Source organism: Cyprinus carpio, chromosome B17 (assembly GCF_018340385.1).
Source record: "Cyprinus carpio isolate SPL01 chromosome B17, ASM1834038v1, whole genome shotgun sequence".
Taxonomy (NCBI): domain Eukaryota; kingdom Metazoa; phylum Chordata; class Actinopteri; order Cypriniformes; family Cyprinidae; genus Cyprinus; species Cyprinus carpio.
In genome coordinates, this window is record NC_056613.1 from 7,758,431 (window position 1) to 7,784,415 (window position 25,985).

Genomic DNA, 25,985 nt, shown 5'->3' on the forward strand with positions numbered 1-25,985 from the left:
TCTGAAGCCTGTCAGAGATTGTCATATTCGCAAGAGAAACTGACTTTTAGCTCAGTTCAACATTAGTATATATTTCCCTGCGATTTATGATGCTTTGGATAGAATTCATCACAGCTTTGTTTAAGCTCACCGTTTTGGGCCTGTTCCGCAAGGAGAATAACAAAATGCCAGTACACCCCAGTTATGTTTTAGCCTAAATATAGGTATAATATGAACGAGATTGTAGTACATTTATTTTATTATTGGTTTTCCATTTTCTATGTCCCTACAGTAATAAATAATAGGAAGTAGTATTAATAAGACTAGTATACGGATAGGTGTGTATTTGTGCTTTTCAATTCGTCTGTGTCCTCTTACTAATATATATATTATTATTTAATTTAATTATAATTTTTTTTCTCTTACTAGTCACAATATTTTGGTGCCTTTTTTCTCATTGGCTTCCATCCTGTTCATATTCTCTTTTAACATCCCTATTTTATTTTCATTTCCCTCAGAGCATCTATCAGACAGACCATTTAAGTATTGAATTTCATGGTGCAATTCATCTGTTGAGGTTGTCCAGGTATTGGTATTTAAAACCTGCTGATGGATACGTTGACAGCTTATTTAGATGGAGACTGTCAGTTTGTGCTAAGATAAAATGCATTTGCTGCTTTCAAAAAGAAAAGGAATCTTTTTGCTAGGAAGACTCGTTTCCCCTTTAGAAAAATATGATAAAGATTGGCACAATACAATCACTCCACAGGCCCTACTAGTCAACTATTTCCTGGAATAATATATATAATTATAAATGCCACCTATAAATAGAAATAACAACACTAGACAATTATAATTAGCAGTTAATTGTAATAGTAAGTATTCCGTATTTTGAATAGAATTTTTACTATTATAACAAAATACTGTCTATTATGTTGATGTTATCCACTAGATTTTTTATCAGTTGCTGTTGTACCTCTGCTCCTATTTACCAAAGTCAAGCTTTTAAATCATCGAGACATTGAGTGTAAAAATGAATGTGAGTCCAATAAATGTTGCGGTTTTATTTTGTTTGCTAACAACACTCCAAGGGTTTGAAATTGTTTTGACTTGGCCTGTCCAATCTTGTCCACTGAAGGCCGAATACCTGTGGGTTAAGAGCCGAGCACTCTCTTCTGTGAGTTTTGCGTGCAATCAATAGAGTGTGTGTAGCGTTTCGTAGCCCTTTTTCAGGGGAATCTAGGAGTTTCAAGCTGAAAAAAAATCTCATGGCATCTTGTTTGTTAAAGATATGTTGGTCCCTTCCAAAAAACGAAATTCACTTCAAAGTGATTAAACAGCGGTCCAAAGAGTACGACCTGAGTTCAGGGTGCGTGAAACCTCTCTCAAAACGCACATGTCCCCCGTTTGGTTAGGTTTAGTGCAGTTTTAAGTACGTGACGCACCGCCCAGACCAGTGTTTGTATTACCTCAGGCCACACAGTAGTGCACACTCATGTACCGTGATCGCAAGGTCATGCCTATTGATTCATTTGGAAAACACGGTCTGTCTAACCCAACCATGGCACACGCGTCCTCATCGCGTTGGAAGGGCCGCTGAGTGACATGAAATGCTCTTTTGCTTTTACCAAAGCAACGTTGTGATAGTCGTACAACTTTGCTCTGGTCTGCGGTGGTTGCTGGATTGTGTAACACTCTAACAGTACAGATAGACTTGGAGCGACAAATGGTGCTTAGTTCACATGACAGCTGATTGTAGGCTGTACTACTGAGCTCCAAGATATCTTTTCCCCTGCTAATCACTTTCAAAGTGAGCATTTTTGCTTTTCCTTCCTTGTTCAGCTAGAATCTGTCAGGAATTAGCTAATTTATATACTAGGAGTCGTTCCGCTCACTCGTGCTTTTTTTTGAACATGCGCTTGGAGTTTGTCCTAAGTGGCCTGTAGCATATTGGTCTGTGCTCGCTGTAGTTCTCGCACTATCTTGGGGTTGTTGAATGCATTTTTTTCTTTTTCTTGCGCCCGTTTCCACTTTAAAAACTGCGAGAATGTGGAGGTCAAGGGTAATGCCGGGTGGTCAGGTTCTCATATTCTATTGTCTTCCCTGTACTGGAACCAAACAAACTCAGCCTTATCTTGTCTCTCAGAAATTCACTACACGAATATATTTGACTTATTTTGCCAAGTAATATGCTTATTTTGTATTTAAAAATGATTTGTAAGCTACAAAGTGGACAGGAATGTGAAACACTCCTTCATATTCTCTAAACCTGAATGCACTTGTCACAGTGCATTCTGGAATTGTAAAATCTGCAAAAGATACATGTTATTGCCTGCTTTAGAATTTAAAACCTAGCACACCTTTGATGCCTAAAAAAAACAGCCACCTAGGATCTGAAACATCATAAGATGGCCCCATTTCAAGAGATTGGAAAGGTATTTGTATGCTCAGACTATCCATCATTGAATATTCATGATTACATTCCTTCTTGATGATCTGATGTTTTTGGATGTGAAGGAAATTAACATAACAAAGGGATGTATAGCTCAATAAAACGGATTGTCCATAGATATGATTCCCTACATTGAAATCCCACACACCAGAATAGCAGGCAATTAATCGCAGCCAAAAGGTAAAAGAAGAAGTACACAAACACCAGTTTTTTTCACCACAAGACAGTGACAGATGAACATCTTTGACTGGTTCTGTGCTAGCTGCCCTGGTCTTTATGGGTGTCTCTTGAGACATTTAGATGGTTTTCTATTTTTCTGTCCTGTCTTATATACTCCTCTTCCTCTCCACAGAGTATCGGGAAGGGCTGGCTCCCCTGTGGTGCATAGACCCAGAATACAGACAGAATCTCATCCAGGGTAGCTGAAGAAGACGCCTTATCATCCTTATTCCCATGGTGTTCACCACGCTTCCCACCTCTCCTCACGGGACATATCAAAGGTAGGCAAGCGGGGCCCACTGGACCACATCGATCCTTAAAACCTCACCAATGTCTCTCTCTCCCCACTTTGTCCTGTTGGTATCGGTTAGCAGTGGAACCCACCACCGGGCGGCAGCGAGCTGAGTGGAGCTGTCAGAGCGAGCGACACCCGGCGTTGGCTTCCAGCGGCTCCCTCTCCGCTTCAGTTTGATTTTGATCCGTCTAACAGGTCTGCGTGCTCCCCCCTCCCCAGCCCACTCCGACTGTGCAAGACAAAATAATTGCTTTACTGTAAAACTGGAACATTGGCATATCATCCTTAACAACAGGATTATGGAACAAATGGGTCGCGCCAGTCCTCAGAGGTAGGAAAGGGAAAATGGAGATGGGATGCTTTTAAAGAGATTGAATTAAAGCGGACAGCTCTAGTAAGAGAGATCGGCTGGGTTTCAGGTGTTGCTCAAGCATGGCGAGATGATTAAGGAATGAGGCGGAGAAGGGATGTTTTTGGATAGGGTTTTGTCACGACGGCCTGCATTTCTCCCTTCAGCAGCACATTGCTGCCTCATCAAGGCAGAAATCTCACAGCTCGACAAACAACTGCTGAATAAGGTCGTTTCTCGTTTTTTTTAAAAGTACTGTTTTTTTCTCCCAAAATGCATGTGTGCAGGAGGTGAAATTGCACTGTTGGCCCAACCTGCACATAATACTGAGTGAAAATCATCACATACCTGTGAGAGGCTTTTTGAGAGGAATGATAATTGGTGCTACAATTTTATTCTAAGGTTTCTGATTTGCACCTGCTAAATCAGTCTTATTGAATTAACCACCCTCAGGTATCAGGTACGTTGCTTTATATTATTTGGATTATTAAAGATTGTTTTTTCCAAGCGATAGAAGTATTTGTGCTAGAAGTTAACGTTGAACAAGCTGTTAGCATCAATTGAAACATATTATGCACTATTATGGCCAAAAAAAATATTTAAAAATTAATATATAATAATTTAGTTGTTTTTTTGCTGTAAGAGTATATGCTGTTACATTGCCCTTCTAAATTTGTAGATAATAATCAGAATAATAACTTTTTGGAATGTACGTTTGAATATGGCAATTTTTAAAAAAAATATATTTGCATACATATATCTTTCTGTAAGTTTTTTTAGTTAATAGTATAGTATACTTTCGGGCCCATTTTCACGTCAGTCCAATTGTTCAAAGTACATTAAAACAAAAAAAAAATAAAAAAAAAAAAAAAATATATATATATATATGCTTATATATATATATATATATACTCTAGTATATATATCATATATATTATCTAATATATATTTACCCAAAATATGCTATTTTAAGATTGGACTTGTATAACTGCTCCTTTGAGTACAAGTTCTCCATCGAATATTTTGTGGCATTTAAAGTTTTACAACATTATACATTGATTCCAATATTAAACAACACATTGACTTTGAGCATCTGTTTAAATTGTATTGTGGCCAGATGAAAAAAAATGTTTATGGGTATATCAAGACATTTTTAGCATTCTAAAGACCCTAGCGCTCAGAGCCGTCCTAAAACTCATGGAATAGTGTTGTGCAAATTGCATTCCGCAGTAATTTTTTTGGCTGGGTTTGTGCCGTTACCTGATTTGCATAATTCCTTTAGTGAATCACATCCTAAAACAGCGCAGACAGCATGTGCAAATAAATGACGCTATCAGTGGGCGCAGTTCATTCTTAGCGAATTCCCCTTCTGTACTGAGTGTTGCAGTCAGTTGTGTTCCGCTGATAATGTTGTGTGGGAACAGCACCTAGGTTGGTTATTAGCACCAGGTGGTAGTCAAAGACCGGAGCGGCCCTGTGGGAAGAGGGAGATCACAGACGTATGGTCCCTCTCCTTTACCTCTTCAAAACTACCAGCCTATACCACAACCTCACAATACTATTTTCCAAAGGACACACTCTTTAAAATAAAACTTTCCAATTAGAACCAGAAAAGGTTTTACAGCCTAATGCCATAGAAGAACTTTTTAGGGTCCACAAAGAAGTTTTAATCATCTCTAGATTTTTCCATGTGTCTGATCTAAGATACACCTATGTTATGTTTTCCCCCACAGAGTATACAGATTCACAGATCCTGAAATTTATAATTGGAACATTAAGTTTCTAAGAGTCCTAATGCTGTGTGTAATTGGGTGTGTAAAAACGACACACAAGAAGGTACTTCTTTCAGCAAATGCTTTTTTTAGCAAATCTGTTACTCTTATTGAACGAGCTCTACCTCAACTAATTAATATTTATATGTTGTTTATACTATGTTCTGCCCTCACATTTCAGATCGTTCTGATGGGCCCTGGGTAAGGTGGTGGTGTGTGTGTGTGTGTGTGTGTGTGTGTGTGTGTGTGTGTGTGTGTGTGTGTGAATAAGGTAGCAACGATATCGCAGTAGTGTTGGGCACACACAGACTCGGCTTCCTCTTCTCTCTCAGGCCAGATGGTGAATCTGCTATAGCAGTGTGTAATAAAGTGTTTATCTGGCCATTGTGGCTCCCAGGAAGCCAAATGAAGCTTTTTATAGAATTCCTAAGGTTCACACGAATCAGCTGAGTCATAGACTAACACACACTCCTCTTTTCTGCTCATTTTTTTTAACACACCACTCTTTCATCTTTGCTGTTTTTGTAATCACAGCAATAGCGTGGAGATTATTAGATCCTGAGAGTAGTAAGCTGAGGGCTTCAGCTCTTTTGCAGGTTGTTGGTCAGGTAGACAGATGGGATGAATGCATAGTCTGTTCTGGTGATGTCATCATCAATCCCTGTGGATGGGTTTGTGTCCTTATTCACTGTGGAGGGAAGAGGTGATTTAATTTAAAGAAGGGAAAACTTGCAGAAATTATTTTAGGGCATCTTTTTCAAAATAATAGTTTGATCCATTTTGTAGACACACACAAAGTTCAAAACCCAAAGCTTCTGTCTAATTTTAAGGGGCAGCTATTATGCTAAATGTTTTTTGAACATAAACACCCACCCTTGTACACAAACACCTTATAATGATAAAAAAAAAAAAAAAAAAAAAAAACATAATCCCCAGAAATCATAAGCAGTGTCTCAGAACAAGCCGTTTGCAAAATCTGTACAATGTTTATCTTTATGCTAGAGCATTTAAAAGCAGAATTCAAGCAAAAAATGTCTTCTTATTAGAGCTACAGAAATTATTCATTCTATTTCAAGAGTTCAGTGATATTGAGTTTTTCAGGTGTATTCAAGAGCAGTGAGTGATTTTCAGTTTCTTTTTTAATCATGCTATTTCTTTCCCAGCTGTTTGCCTTCACCAACTGTGTTTTTGTAACTTATGTGTGTTTTTAACAAACGTGTGTATTTGACATTTTAAGCACAATAAGACATGAAAGAGAACTTAGATTAGTATTCACGTGCCGTGCAACAGCCGGATTGCACATGCTTTGGATGTGCACGCTCAAAAAAAGTATATCAGAAGTTTAAACTAAAATGGATTATAACACGATTTCAGCACGATAGACATGATATCAAAACCAAACAGATGTTTTTTGTCAGAGTATTTGAAGTCCCGTCCCGTTTCTGCTTCCAATCAAAATATGCATTTTCAAAATGATATAATAAATGACCTGTGGTGTATTTTGAGCTGAAACTTCACATTCTCTAGACACTTGAAACTTATATTACATATTGGAAAAAGGGGCATAATAGGTGTACAGTAACAGGTTATAAAGTCTTGTGTGAAAGTTTGAAAATTTTGTTTAAAGGGGTGCTATTATGCTTTTTCACTTTTTCAACTTTAGTTAGTCTGTAATGTTGCTGTTTGAGCATAAAAAAGATCTGCAAAGTTACAAAGCTCAAAGTCCAATTTAAAAGGGGATATTTTATTTAACCGAAATCACTATTTTAAAAACTACAATGAACAACTCGTTTGGGATGATATTAAGGTATTTGTGGTATTTGTAAGATCCATGAATGGGATGAGACCTGATTGAGCTGCACTAAAGACAACGAATGTTATCACTATGTCGGAGATGCACTAGTGTTCCCAAGACAGATGAGCTTAGAGTGGTTACAATCATCCGGGTTTAAATCGTGGTCAAATTGATTTGATTTTGACGCAATATTTAAACTGAAGCACGCAGCAGGCAGCTATGGTGAGAGGCAGGACATTTCCTGACAAGGCGCCGAGTGCTGCCAATCACAACACACACTGGCCCAGCTAACCAATCACAGCACATTTCATATTTCAGAAGGCGTGCCTTCATTTGATACAGGAACTATTTGAGCTGTTCATGTCAGACTGTGGAGAGAGGTGATGTAATCATGTAAAATATGTGAAAAATAATGTGTTTTTCGAACAACCTAGTATGACAGCCTGTTCTGGTACACCCCCAAAACAAAAACAAGACCTTGTAAAAGAGCATAATAGGACCCCTTTAAAAAGCCTCAAAGTTTGAAGGTTATTAGACCTTATGAATAAAATTAACTTTTTGTGGATATAGAATGAAAAAACATTTCTTTTCATTTCAGTACACTAAATTCCTCTTTCTGCCATTCCGAATTCCAATTAATTTGCAAAATTCTACATTGAATTTTGCGACTTAGCACTGCTTGTGTCATTTTATACCTTCAAAGTAATTTTGACTAAAGTAATCAATGCAAATGCAAACATAATAAAGTCTTACAAAACAGTAGCAAAGACATCTTTTGTTGCTGTCATGACAAATTAAAAAATCAGTCTAATATGAAAGAGATTCCATGTTTGTATTGTTTGTCATGTTGTTGTGTACACTGTGTAAAGGTCACTGAGAGGATGGTAATGCTGTGGTTTTGGTGCAAGAAGCCTTGACTAACATTAAATGGCAGCGTGTTGGCTCAGGTAGACAAACATTCCTTAACATAGAATTTGAGAGACATGACAAGAACGAGAGTGCGGGATGAACAGCTGGGCCTCGGAGTTCACCAACGCGTGTTTGCCCTTGCGAGGTTATTAGCGTGATGGTCACCATAGCAACAGAAACGCCTCCATGGTAACACATAGCCGAGACAGGTGCAGTTACATCACAGGGCTATTTGTTGCCTGGCAAAAGGACAGGCCATTAGCGCTCGAGAAATACACTAGCGCCCTGGAAACACGCAACTCTCCATAGCAACCACAGATGGCTTGGAGCCTATTTTAGGGTTTTCTGTACCTGCTTTTGTCCGTCTTCATAAAAATTCGGGGATGCGTGAATTATCGGAGATGACAACTGGAGGTCCAGTTGCTTTAGGAGATAAATTTTAAATGAAGCCCTAAAAGAAAGAGAAGGAGGGGAGAAAAAAAATACACCGAGAGTGACATAGTTTTCATTTTTAATAGTTGTCATTTTAGCCCGTGGGTAAAAATGCATTACTAAGAAAACAAATTCAATGTGCAAGCTGATGAAAAGCCCCAGTCGGGTATTGTGTTGTTTAGCTTTTTTCTCTCCCAGATTTCTAGGTTTATTTGTGTGCCTCTGCCCCCACCTTTCCTGCTTTCAAGTCTTCTCAGTAACACTAAATGACAAGATTGCCCACTTTTCCATGCTTTCTCCAATGGCCGGTGCTCTGAATGATGGGGTTTCCATATCTGGCAGAAACCCTTGGATCTTCTCCGCCTATAAAGTTCAGAGATATATTAGCTTTTCAGCAGCCCAGACTGATGAACCCTCCAATGGAACATGTCACATGTCTCTTTGATTAACATGGGCATGAGAAGAACATCCTTCGCAGAAAGAAGGTTTGGGAGCGGTTGAGGTATTTTGAGTGTTTAGTGCTTAAGTTCATTTAGAATACGCAAATATCTTATTTAGCTTCTCTTATAACCCCTTTTTCGGCTCTTTAGGTGATTTAGAGAAACAAAAAGGAGGTTGTGGAAGATTGTGGTTTTTTTGGGTGGCGGTAAGCAGTCACTGGAAGCGCGTCTGTGGAGATTTATTGTCTTTGAGGTATTTTTGTGCTTTTGGAGGTTTGTCAACAGCCTGCCTTTTTCCTGTTAAAAGTCCATGGAAAATATTCAGTCTGGTTCCACAAGCCATTTTTTTCTGTGCTCCGAAACCACTTCCCTCCAGCTGTGATTTAGTTGTTTGTACAGTTGTTTGCAAATATGCTTTCTTTGAGTTTCACCGTCTACACACTTAAAAATAAAGGCTCCAAGGGCGGTTTTGTAGCAATGCAATAGCAGATCCATTTCTGGATTCCTGAAGAACCTTTCAGTGTACAGTTCTTAAAAGAGCCATTTTTTATTAGTGTGAAGAATATTTTAATAATCTAAAGAATTTTTTTTCCTCTATAAAGAACCTTATGTGGAATTAATAGGTTTCACACTCGTAAAAATAAAGGTTCTAAAAGGGTTTTTTCCACAGTCATTCCATAGAAAAACCATTTTTGGTTCCCCAAAGAACCTCTCAGTGGTCAGTACTTAAAATAATATATTTTTTTTTTTTTTTTTTTTTGAGTGTGAAGGAACATTTAAAAAATCCTTTAAGAACCTTTTTTTCACTGTACAAAACATTTTGTGGAATGGAAATGTTCTATGGATGTTAAAGGTTCTTCACTTACAGTACTTTGCTCTACCACACCTGCATGTTTTCAGGTTTAGGAATTTGCTCGGGTTTAGGAAGTCTGTGAGATTCTGCTCCGAAATTCCTTCCACTAATTGTGTGCGGCATTCGCAACCCTTTGGCCCTGAGAAAGCCTCCATTATGAGCCGTGAGCCCAAGCGAGAGCCGTTCAGATTTCACACGAACAAAAGTTAAAAACCTCAAGGTGAGACGTAACCTACAGGGGAGACCCGGTGCTGGCACCAATTAGACTTTAGATTAGTTCAAGAGGATTGCGATTGTAGGGGTAAAAGGAAAATGTAGTGGGCGATAGGATTTGAAATGAGATTATAGAATCAAGTGAAAGGAGGTAAGCTTTGTTTAAAAATGAATAACCCAGGCCTGCTCCTGATGGAGATGGAGAAAGCGGCTGTTCCTTGAAAGGTGTGAGTGTTTGCATTAACAGAGCAAACAGATAGAGCATGCTAGATTAAAAATAGATGGGGTATATACCCAGCAAGACTGCAGCCGGTGGCCCGTGTGCTTTACATGCAAACATCCAGCAAGGGCAAAAGATTGCCCTTCCCCATTGATGTTAACATTTTTGAAAAAGCTCCGACGGTCATAGCCGCACCACCAGAGCCCTGAAGAAGCAGGTTTTGGCTCTCATAGCTGGCGTTAACATTTGATTAAAAAGCATTTCAGCTGAAGGAGCGAGCCACGTTCCCACAGAGCAGGTTCAAAGAGGTTCCGCTGGAGCCGGTCGGGGTCGTTTCCGCTTAGATTACCGGGATATGCATATGCAGGCTGAGGTAGTGGCTCTGTTCTGTTCCAGGCCCTGTACCCTGATGTATCACCTCCCCCTCCACCCCTCAAGTGCTGTTATACAACAGGTTTTAAATAGAATTTTACATGTTTTGAATTAAATGAGGGGTGCTTGCCCATGCAAAACTTACTGGCACAACAATAAGCCTGGCCCAAAGTGTAAGAGCGTTTCCCTCTTTTTTTTTTTGCCAAGTTTGTGGAAAACTCATTTTGGTCATGACTTTATTTAACATTTTTGGTTATATACATGCATTTTATGCATATAAAATATCCGTTTTATATGTTTTTACTCTTGTAAATTATATATACGTATATGTAAATTAATATATATATATATATATATATATATATATATATATATATATATATATATAATATATATATATATATAATATATTTGTATACGTATTTAATTAGAAAAAAAATAATACTTGTATACTTTTTTGTGAGCCAGTGATGTGGTGGAAAGGAAGTAGAAATCCGCTGAGACCTGTAGGGTGTTTGCCATGGCGTTGCTAGGGTGTTCTAACTGGTTGCTAGGTGGTTCCTCATTGTCCCAAGGCCAAAGAGTACACCCCAAGGCTCTGTTTTTCCCTCCTTTAATTTAGATGATTGTCTGCCAAGCAACTAGCCATCTGATTTGCAGTATCATTCATGCCTGTAGCACAAACAGTTTTACATTTAAGTTGAATAGGAGTTTTTTCAAATCACCAATGTTAACTGTGAGCAACAGTAATAGTTCCTTTAGTCAAGAATTTGGTCGGGTATTGATAGAGGGTATTGATAAGGGTCATGGTCTGGATTTTGGTCTGAAGTTGCATCAGCAGCTGTTTGATTGTTCCCTTCTTTGAATGTGTTAAATTATACTGGCGAAACCATGGGCCAAATAATTGCAGCGGGAGATCTCATTTCTTTTTATTATGTTCAGAGAGTGGAGGGCACATAATAACATATAAATAACGTAATATCATAAAAGCTTTCCTGCTTTTTTGGTTCGGTTCTTACAGCTGATTAAAAAAAAGGACCTGGGTCGTCTATCATGAGGCATGCTGTGTCCATGGCAACACATACTGTAGCTGTAACCCGATACAAAGCATATGTGCATTAGGAGTATAAGCACTGCTCTTGACTGCTAAAGAGATGCAAGGAGAAGCAGAAAGAGGGAGAGATGGCACGGTGAACCCAGCACTGTGGGGATCTCGCTCTTTCTTACTGTTCTTCAGCCAGCAGTCTTTCTTTTCCTGTGAATACCTGCGCCTAACTGTTTAAATCAACAAAAGAGTTTGTTCTTATTTATTTGTAGCTTAGTGTGTTTGTAAGTGAATTCAGACCTTTTTCATCTGTGTTTTTATTTCAGTAGAATACAGTAATGCATACACTTTTTATTCTTAGATAATAAGGATAAATATATGTTATAGATTCTTGTAGCCAGACTTTTGACTTATAATTATTATATAATTTATCTAATTTATATATTTAATAATTTTTTGTATAATATATATATGATGGATTATGCCACAATGATCAAATCTTGTCAGATGTCAGATTTTTAAAAATTTATTTGATTTAAAATAAATATTATATAATAATATATACTATATATTTATATGATATATAACTTATGAAATAAGAAGTAAATAAATAAATAAAAATAAATATTATATATAATATAAGTATAAAACAGTTTGTATAAAATATTAATTAATAATCACTTATAGAATCAATTATCAAATATAGATATGTACAATATTATAAATATTAAAATATTGTTTTAAAAATGCTATAAACATTAAATATTAAATAATATAATTTTTTATATATTTTTTATACAAAATGTATGTACTGAAATTTGCGTCCTCACGAATCCTATAGACATTATGAAAGATTCATCATGCATATATTTATTATGTTATAACAGAGATTTGTGAGATGGCAATGAACTGAGATGTATTTTAGAGATTGTAAATGCAGCGCTCTTTGCCGGCATTCTGCCATCCAAACCATGCACACAGCAGCCGCTTATTGCTTTAGTTAAAAATAACAGTGTTCTGTGAATGTTGATGCTTTAATAACAAATATTTATCGGAAGCGTGTATGCTGGGATTTCATAAATTTCATGGAGAAAAAAGTAATGTAACTAGTAATTTAACTAATTACTAATAACTTTTGAAATAAAGTAATCAGAACAGTAACGTGATTACTTTTAAAAGGAGTAATCAGTAACTAGTAATTTGATTACATTTTCAGAGTAACTTGCCCAACACTGTTCCTCTCATTATAAAACTCTCCTTTCACTCTGCAACTGTGAAGTGGAGCGGTACAACCTTGTTTTGGATATTCAGCCACAGGCAACCTGGTTTGGGTGCGGGGAGGGGCTTTTTTTGTTTGTTGTTTTTTTGAGTGATAAATATGAGCAGCACAGCACAGCGGTTTATATATATATTTATCCATAAATGGGTATATATTAATTCTTCTGTTAAAAACAAATAAAGAAACCGTATAGGAGAGTGGTAATTATGTGCAAACAGTGAGAAACTCAATATTATCTATATGTCACTTTCACTTTTCACTTTCACTATTTAAGCAGTATGCGCATGTAAAAAAAAAACAACAAAAAAAACTATTCCGCTTTGAAGCTTGTGACATATATACGCGCACATCAACCCAATCACTTTATTTAGCGTTCATGTAAACACTACAATCAGATTCATCAATCATAATGAATTCAGTCCGATTGAACCAAAAAGTGTGCATGTAAACATAGCCAGTGGTCTTTTTTAAGTTATACTTTACAAGTTTCAGATTTTTGTGGAGTAAGTATTTTTATACTGTTGTGATATTAGTCCCATTTATTGTGGTTGTAAGGAGCAAAAGTAAAAGTAAATGTATTTGTGGATAAGTGGATCAGAACTGGTGGATCCTTACATTAGTAATGACTGCGTGCTGTACTCAGGTGTAAGGTTAGTGAAAAAATCTTAAAGTTGAAAGTTAGAGATGTTTCAGTTGCTAGGCGACTAGTATGCTAATGAAGATGTTCGTCTCAAGCTGCTTCTGAGCTGTGCCGAGATATGTTTTAATCACTCTCAACGGGAAAAAAAGAGGGGAAAAAAATCAAACACATTCTGACGGAACACTGTAATTAATGGATCCGTAAAGAAATAGAGAGGTTCCATTACTTCTCACACTAAATTATCCTCAATTGTCAGGGCAGATACCTGAAGTCTGACAGCCCTGTGGAGATTAGCAAATATGAAGTGGCAGTGCTGTGTTTATTCGCTTTGGCACACGGCCTCTCGACACTCGGAGATGCCACGCACCATAGAGCGCTCCTTCATCGCAAGAGGTCCAGAGCCAAAACAGCCCCATCAACCTGCAGTCTTGGGCTTTTAAATACAACACGTAGACAAATGTGCTCAAAGCCCTGTGCCACCTCTGTTTGTTCTAATTCTCAATTAGTTAATATACTCTAAGAAGATTAAGAAGGGGGAGATGACAGAGCCAATGTCTGCACATACTGAATCTACAGGGAGGCAGAAAGTGGATACAGGGCTAAATTAAAGATTAGACTGCTCCTGATTAGATTTGTGAAGCTCACAGTGAGCACTGAGCGAGACAGTGAGACGGAGGAGGAATCATACACGAGCAGATAATTGATAGAAACTGAGCAGCTAATCCATGAAAAAAAAAAAAAAAAAAAAGAAAAGAAAGAAATTTTGTAACCTTTGAAGCAAAACATATTCAGATCAGAAGGAACTGTCAGAAAACAGACACATGGATAAACCATTTCTAAACTCTGTGGGAACTGTTAAATGTGAAACCATGCTCCAGTACGTCACAAATCCCAAACAAAAAGGGCAGGAAATTCATATTTGCTGTCACAAATGATCAGTGTTTGGGAATGCAAACAGTATGGAGCATTAAAAATCATGACTAAGGGAGGAAGATTGCACTGGAGGAGATGAAAAAGATAAAGACAGAATTTGTGGACTTTGATCATATTTGAAGCACTCATATTCTTCACAAATGTTCTCGAGTAGTATTTTTGGTCAACATTTATTACTTTGCAGTTTACATACTGTTGCAACACTTACTGTAGTTTATCTTTTCTATTTTTAGCATTTATATGATTTTTATCATTTTTTATTTATTACATGTAGATCTTTAGATATGATTTAAATAAATGTAACTTTTATTTATATAAATGTACATATACTGTTTATATATATGTGTATGTATATATATATATATATATATATATATATATATATATATATATATATATATATCTATATATATATATATATATATAATGTTTGTTTAGATTAAATATTTAGTAATAAGCAAAAATAGATCAATGTAATTTATTAATAGTATTTAGTAATATTTTCTTTTTTTACTGTACTGAGTAAATATTGTAATATTTACATTTATTGTTACAGTGCACATTATATTGCAACACTTATAATAGTTTGTCTTTTTATCTTTTTTATTTTTATCATTTATTTTATATTATTTTGTATGTATGTATATATATATATATATAATTTTTAGATTTAGTAAATATATTACTAAATATATTAATATATTTAGTAATAATCAAAAAATGTAATTATACAATATTAATTAGTATTAAAATTTGTTTCTATACTGATGATATAATTTAATATCACTTTAATATTTTTTATATGTATGCTTAACATTTTTTATTGATACAATAATGGTTAAATTTTATTATAAAATAAGTAATAAATTTATCATATATTATTTGATTTATTAAACTAATATGTCAAATAATGAACTGAACTGCAGGCATCTGAATATGATGGTGTTTTGTTACGGTGATCTGTTGTTCCTTACATTCTTCTCAGATACCTTTTGAGTTTGTACACACATCCTGCCTCACACCATCACTTCTTTTCATGAAGGACCTTCTCCAAAGGATGTCCATGATCACCTTGCAGACAGCAGAGTAACTTGCTTTTTTTCCTGTTCATCACAAGCATATTTGAATGTCTATTTCAGGCATTTTATAAAACCAGTAATAAAAAAAAAAAAAAAAAAAAACATACTGACGCTGACACGGTTTTCCTGATCGCTCAGTTAATTTGTGCCAAAAAAAAAAAAACCTCTCACCAGTCGGGGATGTGTAATTCAGCTGAATGTGTAATTCATACTGAAGTCTGCAGAACCATCACCTGCACTGGCCTGTCATCTCACCACCAGAAAGTAATGATTAAAGCTACAAGGGCTCAATTTGAAAGAGGATGTAATGACTATGTTGCTGCATAGTCATGTCTCAACATTGCATAAGCCTCCATGTTTTGTTTACTTGGTCAAATGCTGTTTGCTGGTTCCTGGGGTAGAAGTATTGTAGTTCCCATACAAAAACCTGCCATTGTACCCAAAGTTTACTACTTCGTTGTTAAAGGTTTATTAGTTTTAGATTTTTTTTTTTTTAATTCTTCAATTGGATTTTTTAAATTGATTAATTTATTGCAGGTTTGATTAGCTTTAAATGTTACTGTAGCTCCTTCAGCTGACAAAACACATGGTAAAACCCTGTAGAAAAGTTGTTTTGAAATTCATCTTATTATAATATTGAAGGAACAGTTTTCCCCAAAATATATATATTTTTTTTTTTTACTGAAAATTTACTCACCCTCTTCCCCATCTTAGATGTAGATGAGTTTGTTTCTTAATGGGAAGTTGTGGCCTAGTGGTTAGAGAGATTGACTCCTAACCCTAAGGTTGTGGGTTTGAGTCTCGGGCCGGCAATACCACGACTGAGGTGCCCTTGAGCAAGGCACCGAACCCCCAACTGCTCCCCGGGCGCCGCAGCATAAATGGCTGCCCACTGCTCAGGGTGTATGTTCACGGTGTGTGTGTTTGTTCACTGCTGTGAGTGTGTGCACTTTGGATGGGTTAAATGCAGAGCATGAATTCTGAGTATGGGTCACCATACTTGGCTGTATGTCACGTCACTTTTTTTTTTTTTTTTCATCAAATCTGATTCGGATAAATTTTCCCCAGTGGATCCTTTGCAGTGAATGGGTGCCGTCAGAATGAGAGTCCAAACAGCTGATAAAAACATCACAATTATCTAAAAGTAATCCACACCACTCCAGTCCATCAGTTAAGCCTGTATTTTGAAGTAAAAGTCTATGTGTTTGTATGAAACAAATCCATCAAGACGTTTTTAAAGTCAAATGTCTTGTCTGAATCAGAAGCGAAATATGCACAGATTTAAATATATTTAAATATATTTCCACTTGAGGAAATTTATGGATTTAGGACTGGAGTTGTGTTGATTACTTGTGGATTATTGTGATGTTATTATCAGCCTTTTGAACTCTCATTCTGACGGCACCCATTCACTGCAGAGGATCCACTGGTGAGCAAGTGATGTAATGCTAAAATTTTTCCAGATCTGTTCTGATGTAGAAACAAAATCGTGAGTACTGAATATAAATATTCAGCATCATTTTTGCTTGATATTTTCCTTTAAACCGGTCATGTATAATCAGACAGACATCTTTTGGTGATTGCATCGCGACTATTTTTTAAGCATTTTATTTGAAAACATGTAAGCTTTGCTCATCTCTATCTGCATCAGTTAATGTTATTAATATAAAACTGTGATAACATGATCTCATAACTTGATAACTTGAACTGTGATCCTGTATTCATTTAGGATTTTACAGTATCAACATAAAAATTGGCAGAAGATACAGTCACCATGGTAAATCTTTGTGGATATGCGCTTTCTCTGTCTGTCTCGCTCTGTCTTTTGGCACTGTTTATCTCTTAAAATATCGTTCATGCCGTTTCGCTGTCTGTTTTTCAGGACTGCAGTCCATCTGTCAGTTGTACATCATCTGTTTGTGTCACTTTCTCATCATTCTCTCCACTGTGTTTTCTTTACAGTATGTCCAGTCCTCCAATTTGGCCAGGAAGTCCCTTTTACAGAAAAAACAAGGGAGTCCTGCTTCAAGGTAGAGTGACTTGTCTTACCATATTTAAACGCTTTGAACCATTTTGTCCTTAATGTGTCGATGGTTCTTTATTTATTTTACCCGCATCAGTTTCTACTAAGGGATTCTTGGTTTATTTGCATGCTCTTTAGATGAGCCTTTCCATCAACAAAAGGCTCATATTCATGTACCTGGCTAGCTCCTAAAGGAATTAGCTGGGTGGGTGTTTATTTGGTTTGTTTGCCCTGGTTTAAAAAGAGCTGCTTCAAATCTGAGACTGTTTTTCTTCACTTCTTTTCAATGTGGTATTTGGATCCTGCCAGCTTTTCAGTTGTTTCCTCTCTCTGTCTTATTCTGTAATCCTGAGAAATTTTTCCCTCAGTTCTGACGTGCAAGTCATTTTCCCTATTGTTGGGCAACTTGTTGAAGTGTAAAGTATTCAAAGAATGCTAAATGGATAAAATGATTGACTGAAGATGGTATGGTGCATCCATTTGGCTTTCATTTACTCTCTTTTTACAGTAAAGGATATAATGTAATATAGTGGAAATAAAATTAAAATGCTTAAAGTAACAGATAATTTGTTGCTTTGGTATGTAAAAGTTCCAATTATAACATTTAATTCAGGAACAAATATTTTGTATATATTTTTTTCTTAATATATATATATATATATATATATATATATATATATATATATATATATATATATATATATATATTTTTTTTTTTTTTTTTTTTTTTTTTTTTTTTTTTTTTTCAGATGGCAACATTATGCTTCCTTGAATTTTCCTCTTTTGAATGAATGGTATTTAATGGTCATATTGTGAAATATTATTACATTTGAAAATAACTGCTTTCTATTTTAATATCATTTTAAAATGTATTTCTTTGATGGCAGTCCTTAAAAAAACATTTCTTAATATTGTTAATGTTGAATTCAGTTTTGCTTCTTAAATATTTTTGTGGAAACATTTTGAAGCATTCTTTTATTGATAGAAATCAAAATATTCTGTGACAAAACAAACATCTTTAAGGTCACTTTTGATTAATTGAATGTGTCCTTGTTCCACCATTAGACGATAATGTGTAACATACAGGGTTAACGCTTGTTACCTGCCTAAAAACAAATTGTTTTGTACACAGAACCCTTTTAAAGTTGAATCTACGATAGCAAACCTTTTAAAACTTGTGGCTGTTTCCTTGCTTATTTTAATAATGGCTGCAATGAAATGCCTTATTGCACTCATTAGCCTCAGCAGGCAGAAGATTGGATGGGTCGTTGTGCACGTTTCCTCAGTGTCTCTGTCCCAGCACTTGCAGAGTAAATGTCACGATAACAGTTACAGTGTTTTTAGTTTGTTTAGTCAATGCAAAGTAGCAGTAAGTAATGTTTTAAAGATATAGACTTCCTATTTGTTGCATGTGAATTTTGCTGCTTTTTATTGATAGAGATGGTGGGTAGAGGACAGGAAGTTATGCATGAAATCACATGCCTGGTTCATGTGCGCAAAGCACAGATTCAATCCACCTCTTAACAGTTTTTTCCAATTTAAGAGCAATGCCTACTGTGGTCCAATGATGCAAGCGGTTGACTTATTGACATGCCCGGAAGTGGTTCTTTAGACACCTAAATGGATTTGCATTCAGTGCACCTAAGATGTGATCTATATTTAATTTGACTGGAAATTAATTGACCAATGGCTTGGATTTTTTCACTTGATATTCTTGTCCTGAAAATTTCCTTCTTTAAATCTCTCCTTAGTATGTGCTGGATTCCCTCCACATGTGAATCACAGTAATCAGAGATTTAATTAACCTGGTGGCATTTAAAGCGGCACACTAATGGAAGTGCGGTGTGAAAGCTGTTATTATAAATATGTTTTCCATCCGAGGTCTGAGTGTGACACTCACAGCAGTCCAAAGCCCAGCAGACATCCACCTCCAAGAGCAACTTTAGCTGCTTACTCACAGCCTGATCATTATTTAGCTTTTTTACATAAACCCCTGCACTATAATGAGTATTTGATGTGTGCGAATGATTGCCTGGTTATATATCTTCACCCTCTTAAACATACTTAAATGACAGACAAAATCACAACACCCCATCTCGAAGAGTGGCTTTTGAGCACTGCATCGAGGTGCCATGCAGGCAGCGACTTGCTCGGTATAATTGGCAGTTAGCTGGGTGTTTTGTAAACTCTTTTGTGGCTGTGATATTATCTGATGCGTTGTGAGGCGACAGCAATACACCTGCAACGGCTGCCACATTTGTAGGAGGGACATCTGCTGTGCTAGCGCACGCTAACGCACATTCTCACGTACTGCGCCCTTTACCATCCTTTTTTCTCAGATATGCCATTAAACATTAAAGTGAAGGTTTCTTCTGCTTGTCAAGGCCCTGTCTGTTGCGTAGCTATTGAAACATCAGTTAGATCTAAATATAATTAACCATTTTGGAGGAAGTTTTCAAAAGGCAAAAAGTTATTAAGGCTAAATAATCCTTTTTAAGGGAAAGATGGATTTGGAATGGGTTCAACAAAGGCAGGAGAAGAAAGTGCAAGCCAGCTTCATTTCAGAGATAACATTTTTCAAGGAGATTTTGCTTTTTGGTTTTGTAACAAATACTGACTGAGCATTTAAATTAATTGCTCTCGGTTTGTCTGCTAGCATTGGTGTCTTGCTGAATAGTTGAAATGTCTCTGAGGATCCTGTGTTTGGAGATGATGTCTGAGGGAGTGCTGTTTAGTGTTTATGCGGAACGTGATTGACTTGCATCCTCAGATATCATTTGAAACTTCATCTTATCACTCTAAAGTACAAAGAGACTAAAATATTTCGATTTTTGTCATCTTATACTCTGTGAGATGAAGATTTGCAGTGAAGTTTCTAGACGGACTAGCTGCAGGTCTTTTGACTATGGCTTTTATTGGTGACAGGTCGATCACTGGCACATTGTCAGTCATGGCAGCCCAGAGGTCATTTAGTTTCAAAATGGCTTTCTTTGAAGTCTACTAGAAACTTCATAACATGTCATAAATTGTAAGTGAGTGTGAGCACAGACTGGGCGCATGTGTAGCCTAGTCAGTAAAGTCAACTGGAATTTCAATTTGCATCCCATTTTAAGTCTATAATGTAATGTATTTCAAAGTGAAACAGTATATTCTGTGTTGGGCCATCAGGAATTGATCATAGCCTATTCTTAGATAGGAAATTTGCCAAAATAATGGCCACCCAAATAAATAAATAAACAGACATGAAATATTGATTTGTTATGTGAGAAGGAAATGGAATCAGAATAGTTTTTTAAAATTTATTATCATTTTATATTTTACAAATGTATTTATTTGCATTTATTTAATCAAGAAATATTATTATTAGATTTTTTTTTTCTATTTCTTCAGAAATCATTTTAATATGCTGATTTGGAATCAAGAAAAATTACTTTTTACAAATGTTGAAAACAACCTTTTTTATGTAAATCGCAATAAAAAAAATTTCAGGATTCTTTGATAAATAGAAACTTTATAGCATTTATATGAAGTTATAATGGTATTAATATGAAATCAACTTTGATATTATAAATGTCTTTAATGTTATTTTTCTCCATTGTGGCATAAATTATCAAAAAAAAAAAAAAAAAAAAAAACTTTTCAGTAATACTGCAAGTATGCATTTATGTATTTTATTTTATTAAAAAGCTGAAAAATGATTTTGCTCTCATCAAGTACATGTAGCATTGTTCTTTCCTGAAATCTTGTTATAACAAAAGCTTGTGGTAAATTAGTGTGCTGATCCTGCACACTGGTGGTGTGTATTAGCACTGTGACAAGTGGTCCATATCCAGCCCTCTTATTGGATTTTAATCATAGACTGCATAAAAACTTGGACGTAGTGTCCGTGATGTCACCTGTAGGTTTACGAAGAGCATTTTTGAAGCCTAAAGTAGGTAGAGCCGGCCGATGCCATCTTGGCAGTGCGTCACTCCCAGATAATCAAAAATGGGCAAAGAGGTGGGGTCTGGTTGCTGAAACCACGCCCACCTAGCTCTACAGTGGTGACAGCAGCGGCAATCCACCTGTCACTCAAGTGGCCACGCCCTTAATTATGCAGAACTTTAAGGCTTAATATAATTTAAACGGATGAGTTTTTGTACCAGGCTGTAAACATTTTTTTTTCCTGCTGTAATCTTGGGCATTTTAACATGGGGAGTCTATGGGACTGACTCCCTTTTGGTTTTTTTTTTTTGATGTAAGTTTATTAATTGCAGTTTTAGTCACTTCCATGTTGGTTTCACGAGTGAGACCAGAAGGGTGCCGCTTGACTTTTTAGTGACAGAAAAGACAAGCACAGAACCACACAAAGACCAAGAAGTTCTAAGAACTATTAAATAAGGGATTACCAGCGAGATTTACTCCTTCACTTTCCCTGCAAAACTGATCATTGCTTTCTCTTTTTTTTCTGTCTCTCTCTGTTATTTTCTCACACTCTCTCACAGCTAAACACCTCTCACCTCTTGTCCAGTTACCAGTAGGTCGGGATTGATTTGGTGATTGTGGAAGCCCTTTTGACACTCCATGAAAAACGATCCAAATAACCCCCCCTCTTTCCTCTCTTTTGCTCTTTCCTGTTTTTTTTTTCTTTTCCCAGCCTCTTCATGTTGAGTAGCGCCTCTGAAGTTCAAAGCCTGTAGAAACCTGTGGCTGTGTTTAGAAATGCTGTAGAACACAAACTCTGTTTCTGTTGCTAAATTGGTGAAAGGAGGCTCAGTGATTTATAACTTTTTTTTTACAAAAGTGTGGAAATCCCTCATAATGCTAGGGTGTTTGCTATGGGATCATTCTGTAAATACAGTAAATATCAGCTGTATACAAAGTGACCAACATTTGGTAATCAACCCCTAAAAATAGGTCATGTTTAACAATTTTAAAATGGAGCCTCATTGAGATCCTCATATCTCTGGGACTGAATGATGTAGGGTCTTAAAAATGAAGATCCCAAAAGAAAAGTTTAGTAAGAACAAGAATCTAAAATCATATTGCAATATCTTTAATACTTCTTGAGTTACAGGCAAGCAAACTTAAATAATAATATTTATGGCACTCAGACAGGTATGTTCATTGCAGTTGTTTTGACAGAAAGAAACAAGATAAATCTCTAGTTTCAACATTATTTGTTCTTCAGACATTCCTCTTTAAAAGAAAATAACTATCATATTTTTGCAAACTGACCCACATTTGGTTTTTGACCACTGAAAATGTGTACATTTTATCAATTTACTCCTGGAGCCATATTGAAATTTTAATATCTCTGTAACCGAATAATATAGGGCCTTAAAAATGAAGAGGCCAAAAGGAAAGTTGTTAAATTGTTAAGACCCAATATCTAAAAGGGCATTAAGATATCTTTAATATTTCTTTAGTTACAGGCATGCAAACCTTAGAAAAAACTCGAAAAGTGCTGTTTCCCCATTTTTGAATGGTTACTATTGGCACAAAATGTAACAAATATTGCTAAAGTCAACAGATTTTTCTAACAGACCTACCAATCTCTGTGTAAAAATAACATTATGATGCTGCCATCTTTCTTAAATAATTTTTACCCCCTTGTGATTTGGCTTTGAATCTCAGATGAAAATTGCTATTTTGACCCCCCTCTACAAAATTGTGGATTACTCAGTAAATATTCATCCATTACATTTAATATTTTGGCAAATATTAGCAAAATAAAAAATTTGAGCCGGGGACCTCTGGTTGAGTTGACATGGAATGACCCTATGGTGTTTCTAGGGTGCTTTGTGTGGCTGCTTTGTGGTTTCTATCATTGTTCTGGAAGGTTACTGATTGTTTTTTTCATCAAGTTGCATGATTTGCTCATTGAGGTGCACATATTCACTATGAAGAGGTCAGTGATTTTATGAGGCATGCCAACAATAAAGAGGAAGGAAGTCTTGTTGAGAAGATGTTCTGGTTACCCGGAGTGCACTTTTCCCCTCTGTGACTCAGTGTGATCTGTGAGTTGTTATAGTAAATTTCACTTCATGTTTGCACTGAATCATTCCAGACCAATAGGATTGGGACACAAAACATCCTTGATGTGCTGTGACATATGCATTGGAAGTGCATGCATATTCTCCGGTCACGTCCATGGTTTAAAAATGACAAAGAAATGCAGAAAAATTTTCACAACTTAGTGCACAAACCAAAATTGTAAAAACCCTCTTCCCACAAGCCGACTATATTCATCATGTAGACGACACATTAAAACTAACTTTTGTTTTTGAACTCTGAAGAATTACACCGAGACACATCTCAGTTTTCCTCAGCCGCAACAGTTTGAAATTCAGGGGCTAAGTCACTCGCTTGCTGAGAAGAAAGGCTGTCAGCATTGGACGGAGCTGTGGAACTCTTTCAGTAATGCTTTCAGACCTTATTATTCTCAACGCCTGCAAGTGTGTGCTGGAACGAGAACGCTGTCTCCTGCCTGCCTTGCTGTCTCACACGTTTCCTCTTTTATCTCCTCTTTGTTCTACAAAAGTTATATCAAAATGGATGTGACAAAACTGAGTCGTGTTTTGAATATGTAGTCACGTCTAGTTTGTGTATGAGAATGTGTGTATGTACTTTCATGTCAGTGTGTGTCTGTTTGTGCGCTTTCCGTCCTTTCATCCTTGCTTAGTGTTTCCTTACTGTACTGTCATTAGGGTTATTGGTAACCTACTTTGATAAATATGACATAACAGCCATATGCACATTTAAGGAATAATCCAGGTTCAATACAAGTTAAGCTCAATTGAAAAATTTTAATTATTGTTAGAAATAATGTTTTTGCATTTCAACTCACCTCTGATTGTCAGTTACCAGTAGGGTCGGGATTGATTTGGTGGATTGTGGAAGCCCTTTTGACACTCCATGAAAAAAACGATCCAAATAACCCCCCCTCTTTCCTCTCCTTTTGCTCTTTCCTGTTTTTTTTTTCTTTTCCCAGCCTCTTCATGTTGAGTAGGCGCCTCTGAAGTTCAAAGCCTGTAGAAACCTGTGGCTGTGTTTAGAAATGCTGTAGAACACAAACCTGTTTCTGTTGCTAAATTGGTGAAAGGAGGCTCAGTGATTTATAACTTTTTTTTACAAAAGTGTGGAAATCCCTCATAATGCTAGGGGTGTTTGCTATGGGATCATTCTGTAAATACAGTAAATATCAGCTGTATACAAAGTGACCAACATTTGGTAATCAACCCCTAAAAATAGGTCATGTTTAACAATTTTAAAATGGAGCCTCATTGAGATCCTCGTTTATCTGTGAGTTAATGATGTAGGGTCTTAAAAATGAAGATCCCAAAAGAAAAGTTTAGTAAGAACAAGAATCTAAAATCATATTGCAATATCTTTAATACTTCTTGAGTTACAGGCAAGCAAACTTAAATAATAATATTTATGGCACTTGACAGGTATGTTCATTGCAGTTGTTTTGACAAAAAAGAAACAAGATAAAATCTCTAGTTTCAACATTATTTGTTCTTCAGACATTCCTCTTTAAAAGAAAATAACTATCATATTTTTGCAAACTGACCCACATTTGGTTTTTGACCACTGAAAATGTGTACATTTTATCAATTTACTCCTGGAGCATATTGAAATTTTAATATCTCTGTAACGAATAATATAGGGCCTTTAAAAATGAAGAGGCCAAAAGGAAAGTTGTTAAATTGTTAAGACCCAATATCTAAAAGGGCATTAAGATATCTTTAATATTTCTTTAGTTACAGGCATGCAAACCTTAGAAAAAACTCGAAAAGTGCTGTTTCCCCATTTTTGAATGGTTACTATTGGCACACAAAATGTAACAAATATTGCTAAAGTCAACAGATTTTTCTAACAGACCTACCAATCTCTGTGTAAAAATAACATTATGATGCTGCCATCTTTCTTAAATAATTTTTACCCCCTTGTGATTTGGCTTTGAATCTCAGATGAAAATTGCTATTTTGACCCCCCTCTACAAAATTGTGGATTACTCAGTAAATATTCATCCATTACATTTAATATTTTGGCAAATATTAGCAAAATAAAAAATTTGAGCCGGGGACCTCTGGTTGAGTTGACATGGAATAACCCTATGGTGTTTCTAGGGTGCTTTGTGTGGCTGCTTGTGGTTTCTATCATTGTTCTGGAAGGTTACTGATTGTTTTTTTCATCAAGTTGCATGATTTGCTCATTGAGGTGCACATATTCACTATGAAGAGGTCAGTGATTTTATGAGGCATGCCAACAATAAAGAGGAAGGAAGTCTTGTTGAGTAGATGTTCTGGTTACCCGGAGTGCACTTTTCCCCTCTGTGACTCAGTGTGATCTGTGAGTTGTTATAGTAAATTTCACTTCATGTTTGCACTGAATCATTCCAGACCAATAGGATTGGGGACACAAAACATCCTTGATGTGCTGTGACATATGCATTGGAAGTGCATGCATATTCTCCGGTCACGTCCATGGTTTTAAAAATGAACAAAGAAATGCAGAAAAATTTTCACAACATAGTGCACAAACCAAAATTTGTAAAAAAACCTCTTCCCACAAGCTGACTATATTCATCATGTAGATGACACATTAAAACTAACTTTTGTTTTTGAACTCTGAAGAATTACACCGAGACACATCTCAGTTTTTCTCAGCCGCAACAGTTTGAAATTCAGGGGCTAAGTCA

The 25,985-nt window shown here is 36.1% G+C and overlaps 1 protein-coding gene across 7 annotated transcripts in view; it reads left to right on the forward strand.

Moving 5' to 3' along the window:
- The window catches only part of LOC109076421 (forkhead box protein N3-like), a 96,081-nt gene that overhangs the window by 48,244 nt on the left and 21,852 nt on the right, over positions 1-25,985 (forward strand). For all 7 annotated transcript variants that reach the window (XM_042741997.1, XM_042742003.1, XM_042742002.1 and 4 more), the window contains one exon: positions 17,239-17,306. In XM_042741997.1, coding sequence (XP_042597931.1) covers positions 17,239-17,306 — 68 coding nt within the window. The remainder of the gene's footprint in view (positions 1-17,238; positions 17,307-25,985) is intronic.